Source organism: Scophthalmus maximus, chromosome 20 (assembly GCF_022379125.1).
Source record: "Scophthalmus maximus strain ysfricsl-2021 chromosome 20, ASM2237912v1, whole genome shotgun sequence".
Classification (NCBI taxonomy): domain Eukaryota; kingdom Metazoa; phylum Chordata; class Actinopteri; order Pleuronectiformes; family Scophthalmidae; genus Scophthalmus; species Scophthalmus maximus.
The window spans coordinates 17,433,157-17,457,927 of record NC_061534.1 but is presented as its reverse complement, the minus strand read 5'-3'; the positions used below and the strand labels follow the sequence as shown (position 1 = coordinate 17,457,927).

At 40.5% G+C, this 24,771-nt stretch overlaps 1 protein-coding gene across 5 annotated transcripts in view; it reads left to right on the top strand.

Moving 5' to 3' along the window:
* Positions 1-24,771, top strand: part of LOC118285376 (thrombospondin type-1 domain-containing protein 7A) — a 145,168-nt gene that overhangs the window by 33,411 nt on the left and 86,986 nt on the right. For 3 of the 5 annotated variants that reach the window (XR_007030237.1, XM_047329595.1, XM_047329596.1), the window contains exons 2-5: positions 10,578-11,412; positions 17,813-18,061; positions 19,252-19,436; positions 24,283-24,351. Coding sequence is in view for 3 of the 5 variants with exons in the window: in XM_047329595.1 (XP_047185551.1) it covers positions 10,578-11,412; positions 17,813-18,061; positions 19,252-19,436; positions 24,283-24,351 (1,338 nt within the window). In the remaining 2 variants the exon portion in view is untranslated. The remainder of the gene's footprint in view (positions 1-10,577; positions 11,413-17,812; positions 18,062-19,251; positions 19,437-24,282; positions 24,352-24,771) is intronic. The other 2 variants (XR_007030238.1, XM_047329597.1) reach the window with 1 other exon arrangement.

Genomic DNA, 24,771 nt, shown 5'->3' with positions numbered 1-24,771 from the left:
TGAGGAAAATGTCTCATGTAAAACATCAGGAATTGTTTGTTTTGCATCAGGAGGAACCTAAAACTCCTGAAACACCAACCATGTCTCCTACAAAAGGCTGTTTTTATATTATTAAATTGCTTTCCTAGTCATACTGTGGTGGTAAACATAATCACTGCCTGGATTATGGTTTTTTGTCTTTTGTGCTGTGCTGGAGTCATGGGAGGTGGTATGGGTGGATGCGAGGCTTTGACAGTGAAGTTCACCACGTCTGGGATTTGCAGACCAAACGAGTTTGGCTCAGGATTATTTGTGTTTACTCGCGTTACTATGCGTTATGATGAGGATTTGCTTCGCCACAGTAAGCTAATGTTTTATCCACTCTTACTCACTCGCACAGATAAGCGGGCGAAGGTTCGGCACTGCTACATTCGCATATGTGTGACCAGAGATTAAACACAAACCGCAAATGTTTGTTTTCTTTTCGATGCGGACGTAAGTGATGTCAGAAGATTGGATTCCACGACATCACTTCATGCAAATATTTCACAAGCAGATGACGCAAATTTCAACTTTGAATGTAAACTCATCGCGTAAAAAATTTGTTTTGCGTTTGGTATAAACGTATCATAAGTATTTTGTGCCATTGCGTCATTGTAGAGTTGTGTTTGCTCTCTCCCTATCTCTCTCTCCATCCCTCTCACAAACACAATGACCCATCTGTCATAATCAGACTGGCCATTAGCAGCACCGGGAGAAATCCTGCTGCGTCATTGGCCTGGTGGACTGTCAAAAAATCCATAAAGTTTTGACCATGCTCAGCAGGCAGGCGGAAGTCATAATACAGTGGAGAACACTCGCTCAGATGGCACCGATGTCCCAGGAATGCAGTCATTGTGCCTCAGGAACTGCATGCAGCTACAAACATTGTTGAGTCAAGAAATTTAGTGCAATACATTTTGATTTGAGAAGGTCTCAAGTTGCCTGTGCTCGACCCTGCTGATAAGCAGGACCATTTAATCAAAGCTTGTAGCTCTGCGTAATTAATCTGACCATGGAAAGTCTGCCTTTGAGACCCATTACCACTCCATAAATGCAAAGTTAGGCAGTCGAGTATCATGAACATCATGAAGTGTAGTGAAAATCCAGTCCCACACTGCAAAGAAATGCTTTAAAATGTGACCATATTGAATGGGTGCTTCTCCCTGTCAGCCTAATTTTTTCCCCGTCAATACAAATATATTTTGGATTAATTTTATATGGTACTAGTGTTCATTATATTACCTCCATGCCCTGGAAAACCAGGGGTGGACAAGATATCACAAACTGCATAAAGATATATGTCAGATTGGGACGCTCACTGTCTGACACCTATTGAGCTTAGTACTGCAACGTGTCATCATGCCTCTGTTGTTGTTGTATCTGCCTTCGAATGGCTGCAACCAGATGCATACATATTACATGTTTGTGGGCTGAGATGGAGATGAAATAACACACCCTGACTAGCAGAACACCATCCACTGGGAAAACAAGTTTCCCTGCTGTGTGTACTGCTCATTCTTTCTTTGGTTTTCCTGCTGGCAGTAAAACGCCTTGAACAGCCTGTGTCACTGCTGCTGTTGAGAAACCTGCCAGTGCAGACCAGAGGCCTTCATCCGCAAGGCAGATTCACTGAGCCTCTGAAACTCCCTGTGTGGCACCGCAACTCCCCTCACCCCTCACCCCCATCCCCCTACACCCACACCCTTTGCCAAACTATCACACCCCTTTAGGGAAGACATCCATGGGCCTGTCAGCTCAGATCTAAGTCAAGAGGTCAACAAATCCGGACGTGAAACTTCTCTTTGGCCAGCAGTGGGGGAGTCTGGTTGTAGTAGTATAAATGTGTTTATAATGTTTGTATCACTTCACTGCAAAACAAGAGGATTCATTTCTTTGGTAAATAAAGATACAACAGTACACCACAGACACACTCATATTTATTTTTACCTTGACAGCGAAAGGTAAGGCCTCTGTTATTTATTGTGTTTTCGCTCCAGTGTGTCTACTTGAAATTCGGTGGGTACTTTTCCTTGCCACAGCCTTAAAGACTGTTCTGGGAACTTTATTACTCATGTGTCTTGATTTTTTTTTTTTTCCAACTGTGAAATTTGGCTTCTGCTTTCAACAAAAACGTTGTGTCCCTAATTTTTTGTAACCAAGATCAGCTCTCTGAATTTAACTCACATTCAAGCATCACCTTTAATAATTGTGATGGAAGTCAAGGTTACTTGATTTGTTTACTTTGGGAGAAGACCTCTTCCCCCACCAAGGCTTCTTTCATGGAGCTTGCAGTGATGTTTTGTGTTAACTGTTGCACTCACAGTGTGTTTGCATGTCACGCGAGTCATTTATCAGTGTAGAAATGGAAAATTATGGAGTGTATGCATTTGCGGCAGAATTATACAGCATCTGACATTTTTCCCTTACAGACCTCCGCACATACCATCGCTTTCGACCTGTGGGAATCTGTGCAAGCTGGATGCTGATAGTTAAAACTGTGAAGCAAGAATGACTGATTTGTAGTCAGACTCTTTCTTGTTGCTGTTGTTGTGGTGAAAAACGGATAGGGAGCGTATCAGGCTGAAGGTGTTTTTACTCTGGCTCAATGCCCGGGCCTGACCCTTGTCAAATTTTGTGAATTTCTTTGATGCTGCCAATAGCTGTTACGTCAGTACTGAGCATGTGAGCCTTTCCTGCTTTGGAGCGTGTTCTCTCTAATTCATCTTGTCACCCCTCCATTGTCCGGGGGTGTTTGTGAAATAACAGAAAAAACACAACGTGTCTTTTAAGAACAGAACCACAAGCTTGTCTTTAAGTTTCTGATGCTTACCTTTGATTTGTTGTCTTTTTGCTTAAGCTTAATTCCAGCTTAGAAATGTAATGATGCTTCCCACTATAACTTGATTGTGCATTTTCTCACTTAAAAAGAGACTAACAGTTTGGGATACTCCCTGCTAAAGCAAGCATCATGTTAACTTTAGTTGAACTGGGAAATTCAGTATCTTTGGGAAGGGATCTCCTTAGTCATTATGAATAGGACAATGGAGGAATAATTATAGGAACAAATAACTCAACATTTGAGAATTAGAGGTTTTATACAGACTTTAAAGATGTAAATCTAAAACTTGATTAAAGGTTAACTAGTGACCAAGTGTCAACCCATCATGACGTTTGTGAGTTGCTTTTTCAAAGCATTCTGGCCAGCGCCATTTTTTTTTTTTTTTCAAACAAGAAGTAACCATATTTGTGGTGAGCACGGGTTGTGTTCTGACTTAGAGCTCGTCCACTGCGCGTCCACCTGCCACCTGCACCTATTGGACGGTACAAGCTCTATCTACTGAAGTTATTGTAAGTCACTTTGGACAAAAGCGAATGCTATATGAATGTAATGTAATGTAATATAAAAGTTATGAATAAGCGAGATGCAGCTTCACTTTCTCATAGACTTCTATAGAAACTTATAAACTTATTTTTGCAACCACTGGTGTCTCCCTCTTCTGGTAATTCGAGAGAATACAGGAATTTCTCTATCACCTTCAATTTTCGGAGTCCATGACTGTGTCTATTTTTATATACATTCTATCCTAGTGACATATGAGCACACAATATCAAGATCAACATGATGGTAGAATGATATTAATACGTCAATTAAGTTCAAGTAAATTAGCTTCATAGTCACAATGTTCAATAGTGCATTGAAAAGACTACTAATAAGTGACAGTAGCAAACAGTTGCTTTTACACAGTGATAATATGGAATATCTGTATGTGGAGAGGAGAAGGAATACAAATGAAGAAGACTGCTTACGATTGTGTGCCTTGGTGATTTGCCTGCCTCGCAGTTTCGTTCTGGACATGATGAGTCAAGAGTCATCAAAGAGGCTCCTTGGAGCCATGCAGGCACAATCATGGTATTACAGCTAATGAAATTTACATCAAGTGTGAGTGGAGAGCCTTAGTCAATGTGGCTTAGTGCCGCTAAGCCCAGGGCACCGATCACACTGAATGCAGGCCAGGGTTAACAATCATCCATGAATGCTAAGCTGCTCAAAGTATTCCTTCAGATGTTAAGTATTGGGCTCTGGTCCTTTTCCTTTCTCCTTTAAGTTTAGCTCTTTACCTCTGATGCGCACTTTGGCCCATTATGACCAAAAAGGGAGTGTCTGTCTGTCGCTAACTTGTAACTTTATTTTTTTGGGGGGGCTCCGTAAGGAATAGGATGTTTTGAATAGCAACATTATCTGTCAGAGAACAGTAGTTATGTCTGGCTTTCCTCTTTAAACACAGTGACAATCCGGAGTCTCATGCAAATCAGATTTGTTTTGTAGCTGTTGGCAAACAAATGCTCTACTGGATTTAATGTGAGTCAACACGGCAAGTTCATTGTGGTAATACTCACTACTCCTCCCAAAGGGTGATAAAACATGCAATTACTGCATTGTGGTTCAGATGGTTAGAATTAACCATCTGAACTACAATGCAGTCAAAGCTACTGTACACAGGGAGCTAAACATTGACAAACTCCATTTCTCTCCGGGAACAAACCAGAAGTTTGAAACACTGGTCCGGCTCTTAAACCAAGAAAGGTTACGTTATCTAAATTGACAACTTGCGGTGTAACTGCGGAACTGATAGATCAATTTTCAGGCGTGTTTGCTTGACATTTAATACCATTCACATTCTCTCACTCGTTAAACAAGCTTCACCAGAGTGTTCTGAGGATTCGTTCAGGCTTTCACGAACCTTTAGAATACTACAGAATCACTAAAATGAGGTTTGTTCGCAAGCAGCCGTATCCATAAAATAAATATAGTCATCCGTAAAATCTAAGCTTGGATTTAACCTGACGAGTTGACTCATTTGCTGGAATTATGTGGGAGAGCCAATCCTCAGAGACCTGAGGCTTACACAATTTATACATTAACTCAAACCCTGCAGACTGCTGCTTTGCATTACTGCACAGCATAGAGATATACACTGACAGTATACTGTGGGAGTTTTGACAGTGTTCAGCTGCGGCTCAGTTTCCACTAAAGGTGGAGGGGTATATGCTCTTTTCGTAACAGAGCCCTGACTGTGCAGTGCTTCAGGAAAATTAATTTCGACTGACCGATTTGAAGTCAAGACACATCAACCGGCTACAGCTTCGCAGTGAAGTGCCAGCCAGACAGTTGTGATGATCCCAAAATGAACCGCGACCCCGTCGCCAGAAAAAGGTTCCTGTTTTCGAGTGTGAGATGCTGTGGGTTGAGATATAATAAACAAACACAAGCAGAGAGAGAGACAGAGACAGAGGACCGAGAGTGAGCTACCCTGTGACCCATTCATTAGTGAGGCTGACCCTGCAGAGACAAAGAAGCTGTTCATTAAATAGACACTCGAGGCCCAGTCAGAGATCAGACTCTCACCCCGACAGTGAGGATATTACACTCCACATATACTGTTCAAAGCAAAGGTCCTCAGTATGGGGCCCAGGGAAGACCCAGGGGGCCCAATGGGGGCTCCATTGGGCCCTAAGTAAAAGAAAGGATTGCTAATTTCATTGTCATTGAAGATAAGTTAGCTGAAAGTGCATTCAGAACTTTTCCTTTTAAGCCTTAAGGTGTGTGTGTGTGTGTGTGTGTGTGTGTGTCTGTGTGTGTGTGTGTGTGTGTGTGTGTGTGTGTATGTGTGTGTTGATTGTCAGCAGGATTAAGCAAAAAAATATTGGATGGATTTTCAAGAAAATTTGTGGAAGGGTGGCACATGGACCAAGAAAGATCCCATTAAGTCCTTTTGGCCAAGGGATTTTTGTCATCACTTTCTTTAACGTGGATAAGAAGATAGGGCCTTTTTTTGGAGGCCATTTTCCATGGGAATTATTCATGGATCTCGATGAAAAAAATCAGTCATATTTAGGGGGTCTGATATCTATGAAGCTGCTTTAACTCATCCACTGAACTCTGGACATTTCCCTGAGCTTTACCGGAGTGGGCTGTATCTGAGAATGCAAATGTCCGGAAATGTCTTGAGCAAGTCCATGTGAGAATACAGCAGAAAAATCTCTGGATGATTCATGGCGGGCGAGTGGCCGCTCTATCCAGGCGACACCCCTCACCTGAATGTTCCAGAAATTTGGGGTCTGGACTTTTTCTGGCGTTCATGTCTGAAAACAGCTAGAGTGTGTGCAATTCAAATTGAATTTAAGGAGACTGTTGGGCCTGGGTGGAAGTATGCCCTCTACTGAGTGCCATTCAAGCTATCAGCACGTTTTTCTGTTTTATTTGATGTTGTCAGCACAATTTCTTCTTCCTTCATACCTTAACTGTCAGAACTGTTTACTCCTATTCACTGACCACCATCCTGTATTTTTATTTCCTGCTCATCTCTCGCTGTGCTGTGATGACAGCAAATACAGCACAGACAGAAACTCTTTGACAGAGGTCACTGCTCCAGACATGCATTGATTTTTAATTTTCCCCCTGAAGCAAATATTACAAACATGAATTATTAGGCTGAGCAGAAACTACAAACAAGTTTCCACCTTGCAAAGCTGAAATGCTTTATACCGTCTTTAGTGTTCCAGATACTCCACTCTAAGTGGACTGTCTAGTTTTTTGGATTTTGGAGAATCTGTGAAGTCACATTTTCCATTTGATCATTGTAACATCGAGTGTATCAGTCACATTAAAATAAGGCTCACATCCATGTCCTCTTCTCCCACGAGACGTGACAGCATATTTCTTCTTCACACTTCCCCATTGTGATGTTTTTGTCGTACTCTGCAGTATTTTTATGTCGGAGCAATGCATCCTTACCTTGTGCACTTTTGATTGAGTTACACACTGTGCTTTCTGCTTAACATGATATCTCACAAGAAAGCAAAGTAATCAGAGGTTATCAGTGAATTCATCAGCTAAAAAGATGGACACAGATAAAAGGGTATTTTTTTGTTTCTGAATGAAAATAAAATTTACATATAGATTGCACAGGTCTACAATCTACGCATCCCCCTGTTTTACCAATGTGAATGTATGTTACGTTGATTTCTGTCAGCGTTTCACTCGGATGTGAACATGGATAAGAAAAGTTTAATTTTTTGGGTGAACGATTAGGGCAAACTTGCAGACAGAACAAAACACATCAATCTCCTGCTGCGTTAGTCATTTGTGATCGGCAAACTCAGGTAAATGTCCGGACCAGGGTTTTTGGACATTTTCTGGAGTTCATGTCTGAAAACAGCTCTAGAAGCAGAATTAAATCCATCATAAAAGAGACAAACATGGAGAACACACCAGATCTTACTGCAGTTGTTTAGATCGGGGTAAAATAGGGTCAAACCTTTATTAGTTGAGGACCTGTTTTCTTTCAAATCCCTGAGGTTAAAGAGCTGGGATGGATTTGGGAGGGTTTATTTTGGTACCAGTACACTATTTAACAACTTCTTAACATTCTATGTCTTTCTGAGTTCATATTGTGAAGGCAAAAATAGCATGGTGCCCATTTCTTTTATTTGGATTAAAAATAAACATCAATAGAGTCTCAAATACCTGAGCGTATTCGTCTGGGGAATGCTGAATATCTTTTACCTCGTGAATCATGTTGTTATTTTTAAAGCAGGAAAATGTAGTTGCATAATGTGATCTATAGATGCTCAGGAAAACATCGAAAAAAATTGATAGAACATTGATCTGGTAGATTGATACAGTGGTGAGTAATAGAGATCATACTTTGAGGCTCCTGTGACTGCAGATAGATCCCGTCAGCTCTCTTGCCAGCCGAGATCAGCAACAAGATTCCAAGAAGCCTCATGAGAGGCAATCATTGCCAGAAACGCTCCTGATTTTTTTGGCAGCATGCCTTTTTTTTTTTAAAACTCTGCATGGGTCAACATGTGCTGCCCTCAGGGCCCAGTCTGCCCCAGGTCACATGTTATTACAATCAATTACCTAGGAGGTGAACATGAGGTGAAATGTGAAGCAGGCCAATTAGTTTGATTTCTTCTCCATTGTAGTAACAATAGCCTTTGGATAACGTAGTGCTGGTGCAGCCACGCTGCGTTAATTAGCGTTTTTCAACTCACTGACTGGGTTGAGACAGTTTTCCTGGTGTCAGCAAAGTTTTCTGTGTGGGAAAAACTCAAAACTGTGCCCTGCCCTGCTCTTCTGTATTCCATACAGGCTGTGCAGATTGAAAAGCGTCAAAAAAACAACAACTGAAAAGTTATGGCACTTTCTTTTTTACCGTTAATGGATTATTACTGTGGTGTGTGTGTTATTGGTCCAAAATAAATAATAAATGTCATTTCATTGTTTTGGTCTTTTCATGGGATTTGTTGAATAGTGTCACCCTCATCTTTTAAGGATGAAAACCCACATTTTGAGCCAAGTATATTTCGTAATCAGATATTATGTTTATATTACATAAACCTGGTTAACCAACCAAGTATTTTAAATACACTGGATTTATTTGTACTCATACAGAGCTCCAGACTTTTTACATTGGTTGCACCAGTGCACCTAACTTTTTCATTTGGGTGCACCAACACAAAATTTAAGTGAACTCCAAACTTTTGGCACCTCAATAATACACCTAATATATCCTTTTTTCTTGACAGTTCCCATATATATTTGTAATTTCTTAACACATTATGTAAATGACTGTAAACATGAATGAAGTTGCTTTTTCATGAGGATGATTTGGTATTTCAATTTTGTAAATGGTAGCTTATCTTTGGCGATATTATTATTAATAATAATATAATTATTATTACTAGAAGCATTGAGGAGAAGAATGGACAAATGCTTTTCTTTCCGGACTGTACACACAGTACATAGTTGAACATTGTTGAACACTGAACAGCTATATTTTGAACAAATAACTAATATAAAGTACATGATGTTGTGTGTTGAGTGATGGGACTAACTTTAAGCCCATCAAATAAATAAAATAACACAACTCAATATGTAAAGACAGACTGTTGGACTCTACAGTTGTAAAGGGGTTGTGGGTTTTTCACTATGAACCAGGTCACAGTGAGGTGTCACTCATTTACCCTCTCCTAAGTCATCCTCCCACTAGCTGCAGCTGTTGTCTCTGACTGGGACCAGCAGAAGTAGAGTTGACTTTCACTTTCACTAAATGTTTTGGGTCACTGCCTTTATTTGCAAAACATTAGTTACACTTGTTGCAACGAGCATTGATTTTTTTGACCAGTTCACTTGCTGCACCATCGCCACATGGAGCAGGTCTGTGTCTGTGATGGGCAGTGGGAGCTGGTGCCGGTGCTGCTAACACACTGGTGGTGCTAACGCTCTGATGCTGCTATCTCTTGCAGCACCGATAACGTCGGAGCTTAACGATTCTACGGTCTTTCATAATATCTTTAATACCGGATTTGGATGCAGATCCCAAACTACCAACATCCAGCGAATAACAATACCAGTATCAGAGACGAAGGCCCGCCCTTCTCTGCCTCTGATTGTCTCAGACCGTGGTATTCTTCTTTGCTATAGGCTGCTGGAAAAAAACTTTGTGCTACCCATATGAGCGCTACACACACAGACAGACCAGCTAAATGTCAGGCACGCCGGTGCGACCAAGGAAAATTCTTAGTCGCACTGCACAGATTTTTGGTCGCATGTGCGACTCTGGAGCCCTGTATTAAATACAGTTTGTCTAAGTTAGCACTGTCATCAAAATGTATGGAAAAAGTACACAGAGTTAAAACACATAATCTTAAATATTCAGTTTAACACTTCTTGTTTGTGTTGCTCTTTACTACACTTGTCTTGTGTCGTGTCTGTTTGTTAAATCTCCAATGCAATTAGCAAAAGTGGATAAAGGGTATTTGCCGTGTACTGACAAAATACGTTTTATTGATGATTTTCGTAAATTCCCACGAGCTGCCAATAGAGTTTGATAGATGTCACGTATTGCTAATGACCTTTGGAAATTGTCTTTCAGACACTTTTCTTTATTCAGCATGTTGTATTAGCGTTTCCTGATCATCCCTCTCCACCCTCATACTGTAGCAGTCGGACTGTTTGCACTAAGAAATGGAGTCTGACCCAAGTGTAGCACAAAGCAAGGTGACAGATTATTTTTATTGGCTGTGACATATTTTCTGCACTTTCTGCTAACAGCTTTTCAAGGACCATATTAAAAGAGTCTTCAAGACGCATTAAATTATCATCCTTTCAATGAGCTAAACTGTCTCCGTCTTTCTTCTGTATGAGACATTTGAAGTGTTTGACTAATTAGTGCTTGTATGATATGGATTTCTGTTTTAGAAGCATGAGAGTTTTCAAATGGTTTCATTGATATCCAGTGATCGTTACTACTGTAACTACAGGATGTTTGTTGATTATACGCTTCCAGTCAATTCACAGCCTGTTAAATTTAATGATTCATATCCAAACAATTTCTAAAGTTTACAAATATGTGGAGCATCATTATTCTGATTCCAACAATGAAGTAGCATGTTGAGGTTTCTTACGGGGCACCACACTGTCTATCCGAAGCCAGAATTTTTATTGTTGCCTCGTTGTAATGTGAGGCTGTTCATTTGTTTCCCAGGTCCGTGGGGAAGGTGCATGGGCAGCGACTGTGGCCCAGGAGGAAGCCAAAGCCGGGCAGTCTGGTGTGCCCATGTGGACGGCTGGACGACGCTTCACACCAACTGTGACCAGGGCCAGCGTCCCTCCAACCAGAGAAACTGTTTCCGTGTGTGCGACTGGCACAAGGACCTTTATGACTGGAAACTAGGTGCCTGGAATGAGTGTGTGCCAGTGTCAGCAAGGACCTTTGGGGCCATGCGGCCATTAACATGCAGCGGAGGGGAAGAGGGCATTCAGACCCGGGAGGTGGACTGCATACTCAAGTCAGACAGCACTGCAGCAGAGGATGCCATCTGTGAGTACTTTGAGCCCAAGCCTCGCCTGGAGCAGGCGTGTTTGATCCCTTGCCCCCAGGACTGTGTGGTTTCTGAGTACACGGCATGGACGTCCTGCTCCAAAACGTGTGGAACAGGTCTCAGGAACAGGGTCCGTAGTGTCCTGGTTCCACCACTTTTTGGAGGCACTGCCTGCCCCAACCTAACTGAGTTCCAGTCCTGTAAACCGGGGCCTTGCACAGGTCCAGAGGGCATGTACAGTCTCATGGTTGGACTGTGGAGCCCCTGCGCCCTCCCACAGACTCGGACAGCGCGACAAGCCAAGCGCAGGAAAGGTAAAGACCAGGGGCTCAGGGACCGAGCGGGAGTCAAAGATCCAGAGACCAGGGAGCTTATCCAGAAAAAACGGACCAGGAACCGGCTTAACCGGCAAGAGAGTCCGTTCTGGGACATCCAGGTGGGCTACCAGACTCGGGATGTGATCTGCATACATAGGAATGGGAGCGCTGTGGGACGCAAGTGAGTGGCAATATCTTTATGCTAATGTGACATTAAAGTTAATATCTTTAGCTTTTTTTCTGCATCACTTTTTTACTGTATACCCCTTTAATTTGGACTTAAGGACCTTAACAGAGCGGATGTATTAATTCAATCTAAATGTCTATTTTCTTATTTCCTTTATTTTAGGAAGAATTTATTGATTTACTAAGTATTAATTATCTATCCATTTATATTTTTTCAGTGTACCTTGGATGTTTAGGTGTGCAAGTCCTTAATTCACTGGGTTTCTAACATGTAAACAAGATCCAGCCAAATCCATGCTCCTCAAAGTTTTTCTTCTCCCTGTCAGGAGGCGACATGTAGGAGAGGATGTTTACCGGCTGTCAGAGCAATGAAGCTCAACTACCACAGTGTATGTTGTTGGCAATATTCTGAGTTTAATCTTCTTGTTTCAAAAAGATTTGTAATATATTTCATGAAAAACTGAACAAATCAAGAGTCGCTCAAAATGCCCTCTGTTAAAAGGCTTTTCTTGCTGAGTCATAAAGTCAAATTTTAAAGGTCCAACTATTAAGGAATATTAGATATTTAGCTCACTCTCAACAAAACACAGATTTTTATCACAAGTTTCCGCTTAAGTTGCCAACATATTCAGATTAAAGTTATGGGTCTTTCAAAACCAAAAATTAGAGTAAGTTGTAAAATAGATTTAGGATTTTGGAGTGAAGTTTGTATCTTAAAGCCTAAAATAAATCAGCTTGTATGAGGAATAAAACAAGTCAGAAGCTTCGAGCAGTATCATTAAATACAAAATAAAATTTATGTCAGTGACTTGGGCAACACTTTCCAGAATACCTGCTGTTACTGTATAAGTGCTTCCATTTATGGTGTTTATAAACCCAAGTGGGATCTAACCTCTCAGACTGACATTATTATTAATGTGAGCTACAGAGTCACACACTCTGACTGATAATAAGAGGGATCAAATGCCTCTGAATTCCTGCTCATTTCACAACAAAAGTCTTCACATCAAATATTTACTCTGGAGGAATGACCGTGCCACCAGCCTGCACAGAGAAAAGCAGCATTAATGAAAAGACTTACAGTAGGTGTTTAAATGAGTTAAAAAGTATATTTAGCTTGGAAACTTTTTATTTGTTCCATTGCAAGTGTCAGGCTCGGTTGAGAGATCCAGAATTGAAAAGATGTAAATGCATCCATTTGTCCACATTTCTATTCATCAAACGTCACACCCAAACTCTTTCTACAACACGTTTAATGGCTGCAGACTTTTTTTTCTTTTTTTTTTTGACAATTGCAGCTGAAGTGACAACAAAATTTGGTTTTCTCTGTAACAGGAAGAAACCGGCTCCAGTGATTTTACATATAAAAGATAATGTTTCCTCAAGGATTTTTTTCAGCAGCGGGAGCAGGCCTTTTTCTAACAGGTACCCGGTAACACTGCTTTGTCCTTACTCGTCTCGCTGTCTCCTTCTCCTCGGGGGCGTGACGCCTACAGCTGTCCGTCGTTGTGTCTTGCCGTGTAATAATAAAAGCTCTCGCAGATTTGTGTAATTGCAACTTCATGACATTTCATGAAATTCAGCTGGAAAGTTACTTCCTGCATTACTTCCTTTCTGCTACAACTATGATTTTTTTTAATACCTGTCGTAAAGCTGTACTTAATGGACCAATGGATTACTAGGCTGTTAAAAGAAAAATTTTAACCTTCAAATGGCTCCACAGATTGATACTATTTAAGATTATATGTAGCTACGATTTAAATGTAATGGTGGATACATTTTTAAAATTGCTAACATTTTCAGGCAATATTTCATCTTCAATCTTTTTCTTCTAACCACAGAATTATGACAATTTACCTTCATACTCTGGTAGAATGTTTAATTTCAGATTCCACAACAAGCTGACAAGCCCACTGCTGTTGTACATTCAACAAAACAGTTGTATAACATTATAGAATGTATTTGTCTCTCTTTCTGAATAATGTCCAGGTAATTGAATTTGCAGCAGGTCTGACTCCCGTGTGGGTGTAGAAACATCTGAAATATGATCATTTAATCCACCTAAGCTAAATTTTCCACAGCAAAGGTATGAATACTTGTGTGAATGCCATATTTTTAATACATTTTTTACTAAAATGCTAACATTTTCTAAAACTCAGATTTTGCTGTATTGACTGTTGACTGACGAGAAAGAACATTATATATCCACCCGTTTAATAATTAGGGCTGCAAGATGACAAAATGTGGAAAATTTGATCTCAATACTAGTCAATAATTCTTCTCAATAAATGTCGATTTTCTCTTTCTCAGTCCCCCGACTGAAAGAAACTTAAAATGTTGTTGCTGCTTCCTAGAATTTGGGGCTTTCACAATGTCTCTGATCTCCGGGAAAGAATCGGCGACAGTGTCAGCAGAGCGGGCCTCCATTCACATCACATATCTGTGTCATGCCACTGTACTCTCAGATTTGATCAATTATGTACTGAATCTATTCATTAATGCCTTTTTGGCGCCGAGCTCTCCGCAGTAATTGGGATCAGATATTTCAAAGGAGCCGTGAAATCAACTCACATGCCCTCAGGAGCATAAATATTAATCCTTGACTTGTTTATTTCTTGTTTTGAAATATTCATAGTTGTTTTTGCCACTTTCGGAGAAAAGTGGAACAAACTCCCCAGTGAAGGGATGATACAGTCGTACCGTAGCCAGGTGCCCTCTGAACATCTTGCTCGCTTCATTTCCAATTTCGCTTGATGAACATCTGTCACCAGATTTTTACCTTCTTCACAGTCCTCAACTCATCCCAAACATGCCACTTCTTCATGACTCATTCTGTCCTGGTAATCAGGCTTGCATTCTGACCTTGTGTGTATCATATTACATCATTTCATTTAATGTTGGTGCTGCAAATTTTTTTGGCACAACGCCTCCTCTGAATGTGTTTTTTTTCTCTTCTCCAAAGTGTCTGGAGTTGTAAAAATGCTTCTTTGATCACTTGACCCATATTGAATTATGGTTTAGATCCTTTCAGCAGTGAAGTGTTTGGATGAATACAGATCAAGGAATTAGCATACAATTGTTGGAATATAAAGACTCTCTGGCTGCTTGTGTTTTGTCTGAAAGTGCCTGCACCCCATTCTTTCAAGTTGCTCTGTAAAACCAAAAGGTTAAAAAATGAAAAAAAATTCAGACATTATCTTACTTATTTAAATAGAGAACGATTGTGTCCCCATTCTGTCTGATTGACTGAAATGAAGAAATAATGACTTCCTTTTGCAACTTTGAAATCTCCTCAAAAATTGCTCAGGCACACGCACAACAAACGGCAAAGACTCAAAGGATCCGATCCAGTCTCAGTGAAAATAGGTCATTGGCTGCATTAGGGGCTTTTAAAAAAAACACCAAAAAAACCAAAACACAATAACTTCCTTCTGAGACAGGAACTCAAGCCACGACCCTCAGTGCATCACATTCACTGTTTATATTCCTCATTGTTTTCCTCTGATGTGAAGTGAGCCGGCACGCCACATGTTTGGCATTTCATTTGGCATGAAAAACAAAACCAAGATTTCTCAGTGACGCTTCAGCGCCTCTTCAAAGACTGCAGAGATGTTTTAATCTGCGAAGACAAAGGGGTTAAACAAAAAACACACCCAGCTCATACACAGCTCATACATACTATACCAAAAGTCTGAGTTGCTGGAGATGAAGTGTGGTTGCAACGCCTAAATGAGAGGTTTCTAAATGAAGCAGAGCTGTAATTAGCACTAATAGGTTGTCAGCTGCATTGCCTCAAGGGGAAAGACATCCAGACTGAGAAGCAGAAAGCAGGCAGCTTTAGTTAGAACAAATTTCTAATGATCCTGAAGGGGCCCAAGAGGGTGGGTTGTTCATTACATGTAAAGGCAATTTATGTGATCAAAAGATGCGTGGAAATAATTGATAAGGGCTTGTTTCGGTTGGTGTAACACACATACCATACCACACCAGTCCTTATTTTTTGTTTACTCGTAGCAGCTAATGACAAATTATGGCACCAGACAAGGGCAGAGAGTTTGAAGTGAAGCTTTGCACAACACTTATAGCGTCGTATATCTACTGCTCTGACGTGTTTCGAAACCATAAACTGTGGCTTTGAGGCATCTTGGCACATTAACAATAAGACAGCAGTGATATGTAGCTGAATGATTTAACTTCACTGTAATGAGGCGTCTGTTAACCCACACTGTACAACTCTGTTTACTGTAAATATGGTCTGTGACCAGCTGAAGCCAGAGGAAAACAAAGGGATTAAAAGGATCTACATGTGAGGCTTATTAGAGGCAAACCACTCCATTTTAGTGTTAAAACTAATCACTGTTTGGAATGGTAAATGGACTATTTATATAGCGCTTTTTTGTCATATAGACCACTCAAAGTGCTTTACAGGAAAGTCACAGTCACCCATTCACACATTCCTACTTACTACTTCCTATTTACCGCAAATTTTATGTGACATTAATATACATTCACACACTGTCGGAAGAGCCGTCAGTGGCAAGTTAGGGTTAAGTGTCTTGCCCAAGGACACAACTGCATGTGGACTGGCGGAAGCTAGGATCGACGAACGACTCTAGCTCCTGAGCCACACCTGCCCAGAAACTTCTTGAAGAAGAGACTTTGAGAGACTTTTCGAAGCGATGATGCAGTCACCCACATTCACTTCCTGATTGATTCTTATCAGTCACGACCCGACTGCCAGCGGTGAATGCAACATGTTGCTAACACACAGTGTCACGATTATGCAGGAAGCAGGACCCAAATACAGATTTTAATTTAAAGTAACGATTTAATAAATACAACACAAAACAAACTTATACATTTCCAAAGTAAAACGAAAAAAAACAAAATCCAACCAAGGATCAACAGATGTAGAAAAAGGAATAAAGGAACGGAGCAGAACAATAGCCACACAGGGAACAAACAGGAATTCAAAAACACTGACCGACTGGGGGGACGGAATCTCAGGAATCAGATCACAGGTACAGACTGGGGAAAAAATCACAGACGCACCAACAAAGTCAAAGGGAAGCACAGAGACTAAATAGACACAAGGTGGGCGGGAGACACAGGAAAAGCAAAGACGCCACAAACAAGACACAGGAAAGGAAGTGCAGCAACACAAGGAAAAGGAATTCAAAATAAAACTGGAAACAACAACAAGGGATCAAGAAACTAAGGGTAATAATGATAAAAAAACGAAAGAGTCCACTACAACTTAATAGTTCATGATCGTTAATAGTTCATGATCCTTTTTGTTTGTTGTATTTTCTGTAACTAAGCAACCAACTGCAATGTCCTGTGTCCAGTGTCCAGTGTACGCAGGTGGTAACCCACCATGACGTTCCCCCTTTGCTTGTGAGCTGCCATTTTGTAGCCTTGAGTTTAGCATTTTGACCAGGGCCATTTTGGCTTCTTTTGCAACCAGATGTAGAATTAGGGGTCGGTCTGACTGAGAGCTCGTCCACTGCGCGCCCACCTACACCTGCAACCATGCACCGATTGGACGGTACCAGTTGTCAAGCACGCTTTATCCACGCTCCAATGTATACAGTGCTTTATTGTCTATTTTACTCTACAACTCCTATAGAAACAGACTTCTTTTTACAACCAGTGGAGTCGTCCTCTGCTGGCAATTCCTGAGAAATCAGGTTTCAGGGACTTCCATATTGGCTTCATTTCTCTGATATGGTGATACATCAATTTTTATATACAGTCTACGAGTGTATGTGAATGGTTACGTGATATTACATTTTTTTAGGTGGTTTAATGCTTTTAAAAGCCGCGAGTATAGATGTAGCCTTTTAGCCTTAAGTGTTTTAGTGAAATGATCTATAAATAAATCATCATATAAAAAATAAAAATCATCAGCAATATTGATATTCATTGAGATGATTGAGCAAAAAAATCTTTACTGGTTTCAGCTTCCAAATTGCTAAAATTTTGGAGAGTTGATGAGGACATTGGTTCTACTTTGGCTACAGCCAGTAGCTTTGCTTAGCATAAAGACAGTAAAAAGTGGGAATCTAAAGGTAATCAGTCGAACATTGTCTCCACATCTCACTAATTAATAAGTTCAACAAAAAAAAGTTTGTTTAATTTAAAAAAAAAAATCACAATGTAAAAATGAATAGTTGTGGTTTTACTGGCGCTTGTGTGCTGGAATATTTCTTGGGAATTTCTTCAGTCCACCAGGTCTAAATTACAAGCTTGGCACCTTCTCCTCATATGGACATGTTTGGGTTCTGAGCAGAGGACACCAGTGTATTTTTTACATTAACGTCCTGCTTGGTGTAAAATTCTTACAAGATCAACTTCATGACCAAACCTCCTCTTCCTCCTTCATCTTTTTGCAGCCTCTGTACACTGCGGGACCTGCCGCTGACCGTCCAGTCCTGCGTCCTCCCCAAGGACTGCCAGGTCACCGACTGGGCCGAATGGGGCCCTTGCTCCAAAACCTGCCTGGACGCTGAGTCTCCCAGAGGAAACTGCACCCGGAGCAGACAGGTGCTCCAGTTCCCTGTGGGTGAGGGGGAAGAGTGTCCGCCGCTAGAGGAGTTGGAGTCTTGTGAACCTCAGGGGGACAGCATCCCGCCCTGCGCCACGTGAGTTCCTCCTGGTGATGGAGGGGAAGGGGGCACAGCGTGGAGTGAACAAAAGGCTTTTTGATTTGAGTGAAAGTGTATACCCGGGTTTCACAGCTTAGCATTCGACAGGTGTATGTTAAGTTGTGGTAATAATTCCCTCCTCCCACCCAGTATGAAGCATGCTGCTGGGACTCACTTTATTTTCCTGTAGAGCTCAGGCTGAAATACAGTGAAATCATACTGTTTGGTATCCAACCTAACTGGAGCTGCACACATTTCCTGCTCACATCCTGTGGCCTTTACTCATACCACCACGTTAATTTGGTCTCTTGGGTCAGCCCATGGGTGAGTGTACTATGTGTGTGTGTTTGTGTAGGAGACGGCATGTGGATAGATGTAGTACAAGTGTTTGGGCTGATGCCAGACACAAAGTTCAGACAAATGCAGGAAGACTGCAAGGATATTTGAGTCCAACAAACTTTCTCACACACAATATATAGACTCACAGTTGGTTTTATTTCATCCTTTACCATCTTTACACAACTAGTGCCAGCTTATTTATTTACATTCTCAACATCAAGTGTTTAATTTCCTGTCAGACTGGTTATGTATTTTCATTATTCATTTCTTTGCCAAAAATTATACTCAACTGACCAACATTTTAGATACATTTGTTCAATTTCGTCTCAGCTTTTAGTGCCCACTTACACGTACTACTTTCCAGCCATTTTACGATATTACTTACTGTGATCAATAATATATCAATCAGTCAAACTTTATTCATACATCTCCTTTCAAACAAATCAAATGCAGTTCAAAGTACTTTACAGGTTATTGACAAAACATAGGATGTTAAAAATGAAGAACTTGAAAACAATCAATATGATGGGTAGCCCATGACCTTCAGATTGTGACTATGATTCAAACATTGACCAGTAAATACAGAAATCCGAACACAAGTCTTCTTTTTGGGTAAATAAAAGGTTAAACTTGTAGTCAAGCGATGGTGAAGAAACTGTATTTGGTGCATTTAATCTGTCCACATTTCTGAAAGAACCTGCACACTAATGTTAACGAAAACAAGAAGGAGTAAACACATCTTTGTCTTCATTAGTTAGACTGGAAATATGCTATATTTACACAATACACCCATACAGAACCCGGCCACGCTCTCATCAGCCCATGCCTGTTGTTCCATTTTCTCTTAGTTACACATGGAGGACCACAGAGTGGAGCGACTGCCGGGTTGACTTGTTGCTAAGCCAACAGGATCGTCGACGTAGCAACCTGACGGGGCTCTGTGGAGGAGGCCTGCAGACCAGAGAAGTTTATTGTGTTGAGGCAAATGCTGAGCTTCTAAAATACCTCAATGACCTCAGAGAAAAAGAAAAAGGTAAAAAAAAAATTGTATTGTAATATATTATATTCATCTACCTTTACTCATTGTGAAGACACCACATATAGAACTTGCTTAGAGTTCACATGTATATTAAGCATTTGTCTGCGACTAATGAATTGTGTTAAAGCTCTGACAAAAAATGGCTTCCAATCTTTAGTAATTAACTATATATGATAAAAAGCAAATGTTTTCAGTGACCTTGAAGGGATAATGGTGACTGTATCCTGGCATCATACCAACAATACGCTACTATTGTAATTTCACATATTTATATTTACGTTAATTGAAGTTTCATCATGAAGACTAGCTGCTTGTTGCTGCAGGGTCATGATCAAGATTTTCCCACACAGTTTGGAATGGGTGTGGGGGCCAGTTCAACTTCTGCCATATCTAGATAAAACATACGCCTGGAAGATCATAGGTTGAGATGCTTAATTTATCGGAATATCCTCTTCACTCCTTCAAAATGCTGCAATTAACATTTTTTTTGCATAATCAGAGAAAAAGGCTCACTCCACTACAACCGTCAAACATCCTTGCATGTGTTTCTTTATTCCTTTGTTTTTGTGTCCACTGCTCTTCCCTACACCCCCACTGTCCTCTGTTATTTGTATACTAAGAGGTTGGTAAAGGATACATATTGTGCTCATATTCAGGTTCATACTTTTACATTTGGGTTATTACTTGAAAAGGTTGACATGCTCTAATGTTCAGTAAACACATCAGTTTTCTGCAGCTCCTTGTTTCAGACAGAGGTGTGCGCATGTAGAAAGTTCTCTCACTCTTGCTTTACCTGGCTTTGTTCGGGGCATGCCAGCCTAGCCACTAGACATGCTTTATGCACGAGATCCAATATTACGGAAGTATTTTTCGGCCAGCACAAAAGCGACAGCTAGCGGAGGGTGAGGAAATATTTGTGTATTGCGTATTGCTTTAGAAGCGCTTGCTGCCCCTTTAACTTTGCAAACCTTTTACATACACAAAAAACCTATAACACACTTGAGGAATATAATATAATATGTCTCCTTTAAATAAATCTTTTTGTCAAATTCAGATTTTGGTTGTTTTGCTCTCTGGAGACTGTCCGTCATCGTTGTTCCATCCCCGAACTAAAGTCAACACCACAGTTGCATATGCAGCATCACACAGCATAAGCTGCAACAAATCGGCTGAATTCTCAAGTGTAACTCAAATAAATTGAATCAACCGCAGTGTCTACATCTCTACTCCGGCCCTCCCACACAGTGTATCAGAACTGCAATCTCCTGGTGGATTTGTAGCAGATAATTGCAATAAATTGCTCGTAACAGACATTAACCTGGTGTACATGTCATCTGCACAAATACAACGCCATTCGATGAATTGCATTAATAGTCACTGTAGTATCATCTTTCATCAAATATCCCGCGGTGGCTACACTGTCAGCTTCAAATTTTCTGTTTAAACATTTTACCCGCTGCCATTCTCTCCTTTTTTTGTCCACATCAGGAGATTTGTTGCTCGTGTGTCCTGCTGTGACTTGTCAGTGCTCACAAGAGCAAAGGCCTCCATTTCTGACACTTTTCAAGCCAGCTTAGAGTCAAAGCTGCCCTCTTAACGAGGGTGTTAAAGACATTCGTTGAGCCTAAGCTTGCAGAGACCAATCGTGCTGATCGCGTGAGCGAGAGAGTGACAAAGTCTGAGGGGAGGTGAAATGTCATTCAACACTTGTGTCAGATAAAGACAGATGATGCTCTCATTTCTGCCCTCACCCATCTCTAGTGATAATAATAACCATGAAAATAATAATGATTTGATTTGTATAGTGCCTTTCAAAAACAACATGACAAAGTGCTTCACAGCAAAACAAGAACTTAAGAAGCAAATATAACCCAAAAATTAAGAAATTACAAAATTTACATAAAATTATAATTAAATCTGTTCAATCTTTTACAACCATAACATAAGCTAACGTAGCTGCTGCCAGGACCAACTGACCAATGAAAAGTTAACGACTTTATCTATGTAAGGTAACTGACCTCATCCTATTTACGAAACTATAACATCGGAGAAACTCAGAGGTCTTGAAACCATTTATTCGTTTTCTATTTATTCCCCTTTTTTCTGCTATTCTTACCTGGTTGTTCATGTTCCAGAGACTTTGTGCTCTTGATCAAGTTGCACAACCCAAACTAGTTCTTCAAGAGATTAATATTTACATCTAGTAACTAAGCGAACTGACAAATCTAAAGAGTGTCCGATATATTTTACACTGATCAACCAAAACATTCAACCCAATGACGGGTTTTAATGTTGTGGCTGCGGATTGGTGTAAAATATGAGGAACAAATCTGACCTGACGCTTGAAACAATGCTGTTTAATAATCATGTTAAGTTGAGATTTTTAAATTGTGTTTCACAGAAACGACACAATATGCCTCAAATTACAAAACTATGAAACTACTGCTGTTTCCAACACTGTGGAAACAGCAGACATTCTGCAGCTGAAGACCCACTAATTCAAACTCTCCTCTTGTGCAGTCTAATGTTTGTAACATTGCTTTGTATCATCTTTCTGTTACACATATGTTATGGTTTGTTTCCTGTGTCTAAGGTCTTATTTAAAATGTTTATTATTCTGAAGCACTTTGTGACTTACCTCTGTGAAAGGTATGATAATAATAAAAAAAAAATCTTTACTGAAAAACATATTTCTCCAGAACAATACCCACATCTTATTGTTGTATAGTAAGTGTGATACATTGTAGATCATAATGGACATATAACTGGTAGGTACTCACAACTGAGGAAGGATATTACACAATGAATGGATTTAGTAAAAGCTGCTACAACCCAGTCCGACATGTCGTTTGAAAGCTTTAATGAAATGTCTGAGCCTAATCACCGGCTGATGATAAAAACATGAATATGTTGTAAATTATTAGACTTTTTTTTTTAAGCGTTCTGATATTAATCTAAATTCATCTTGCGTGATGTTAGATTTATGATGAATGACTTGTGGCTGAAGAGCTGGCAGTGCATTTGCTCATTTAAATTGATCAGCAGCCCTTTGGTTGTCTGTGTATCTGCCCTAATGAAAGAATAATGAGTCTGGCAGCAAATATTAAATCCCTGGACAGACAAAGTGTATTGTGTTGTATAAGGAAGGATGTATAAAAAATGACATTGTACATGTGCCTGCAAAAAGCTGGATCAATCATACATGTTGCGATGCCTGTAACATCAGTTTAGACACAGTTTCATATACTGAATACCAGCATGTTCAGAGTGCTGTTGCTATGCAGCCATGTGCATGACTTGTGTGTGACAGTTTGCAAGAACACACACTCATGCACAAAGTTCTTATCTTCTTGGCACAGGGTTTCTTTCCCTTCCATTGGAGGTTAATCTCCTGGCATACCACTGAGGCAGAGAGGCTGACAGTGGCTCAGTGAAGTTTGCTGCAACCAGCTCTGTCTTCCTCCCCTTGTCTGATGCATAAATACCCCCATGCAAAAGGGAAGATTCCCTCGGGCCAAGATGTGGAATCAGTTTACTGCTTCCTAAATCTTAACCTCAATCTTTATGGGGGAGTTGCTCCGATCTGACCCCGGATAAGTATCTTCGCTTCTTCAGCTGAGGCTGTGTAACTCAGGGTTTTTGGTGTACTCAGTCGCTGGAGCATTTAGATCCCTAAAGCTCTACTTCCAACCTTGTTGGAGTTGACATTTCACTTCCTCTGCCAGTATTTTACCACAAGATTTGCATTGAAAGTCCCATGAAGCTGCATTAACACAGCGTGTAACAGGATTCTTAAGTAGGATATATACTATAAATGCGGGTTAGAAGAACTCCAACCAAAATTGCAGTCGCCCAAAAGTGTGGGTGACGAAAGCCACGAAAGAAGTAGTTCTACATTTTGAGAAATGTGGTATGAAAATGAGACAAGAAAATCAATAATCTCATGTCTGTGCATTTAAATAAAGAGCTGGAGTCATGACATGGCAATGCATAAATACTGGAAGCAAAGATGGAAACAGCTACCCCAGCTGGCTTCCCCAAATACACAAACTTGAGTGACTTACCTGGTCTAAAACGACCACATGTCGAAATAAGCTGCTTGAAAAATAACTTATGTGGTCGTATTTTGGTGGATGACAGTCCCAAAGATACAGAGAAAAAAGGTCAGGAATGAGTAATCTGAATCCTGAGGAAGTGATTAATTTGCAAATACAATTATTATTATGCAATCATTTTGAACGGTTTCTCCTGGCCCCAATATTTATGCTAAGTTAGGCTAAACCTGACTGCAGCTCGCAGTGACGTCAACATTTTTTCACCCGCCTCTTGAAAAGACAGTGTAAAAGCACTTTCCCCCAAAGCGCTTGCTTTCTTGGAAAGCCTTAAAAGGTGACGAAAAAATCAGGACAACCAGGAATTAATTAACTGCCGTGAAACAAAAGAACCTACATTGTGCCGAAGAACCGTGTTAGGTCTGTGGCTCTGAAGTTAAAAAAGAATAATCAATCTGTAATCAGATTTCTTTTGATCATCCAACATCTCCAGCCTGATGAAATGACATGGTCACCAAGTGACTGCATGGCTTGTGTTCATGAACCATGAGTCTGATTTGCACAAACACACATTTAATAAAAAAAGAGACAGATTTAATCTTGTTCTTAAAGCTTTTGATTTGAAACATATTCTGGTAATGAGGCTCAGCTCTCTGTGGCGTCTCCTGCTGCTGCTGTAGCATCTCTGTAGTGCGCTGTTCCCCCTCACTCCCTGTGTTTGTTTGATAATGACTCCGTCTCCCCAATGTATTGGGTAGCTAATAGGACTATCTCCCCTGTAATTGCAGCGGGTCAGACCCAAAGACAGCAGAAGCCTAGTGTCCCCCCTCTCCTCTCCATCACCTTCCAGATCACAGGTAGGTGCTTTACTCACGCTGATTAGGAATCAAGTGTTATTCCTCTTTCCTCTCCTTCCCTCTGTCTGCTTTATTTGTTACATCTAATCTTTTATACTAACCCCTTTCCTTGTCAACCCTGCTTTCTCTCTCCTAGTTTTCTTTCCTATCCTATCCCTTCCCCTCCTCTCTTCCCCCTCATATCCTCTATTCCTTTTCCCTCTCCTTGTTTCTTCTCATATTCTTCCTTAACCTCTGTCTTCGGCTCCTATACTATCTCCTGTCCTATCTATTTTCTTTCATCTTGTTTCCTTTTCCTTTTCCATTGTTTCCTCGCACTCCTATATTCTATCATTGATTCATTTTCTGTCCTCTCCTCTCCTTAATGTTCTAATCTTTTCTACTAACCTGTTTCTTCATCCCCTCAGCTCCCTCTCTCCC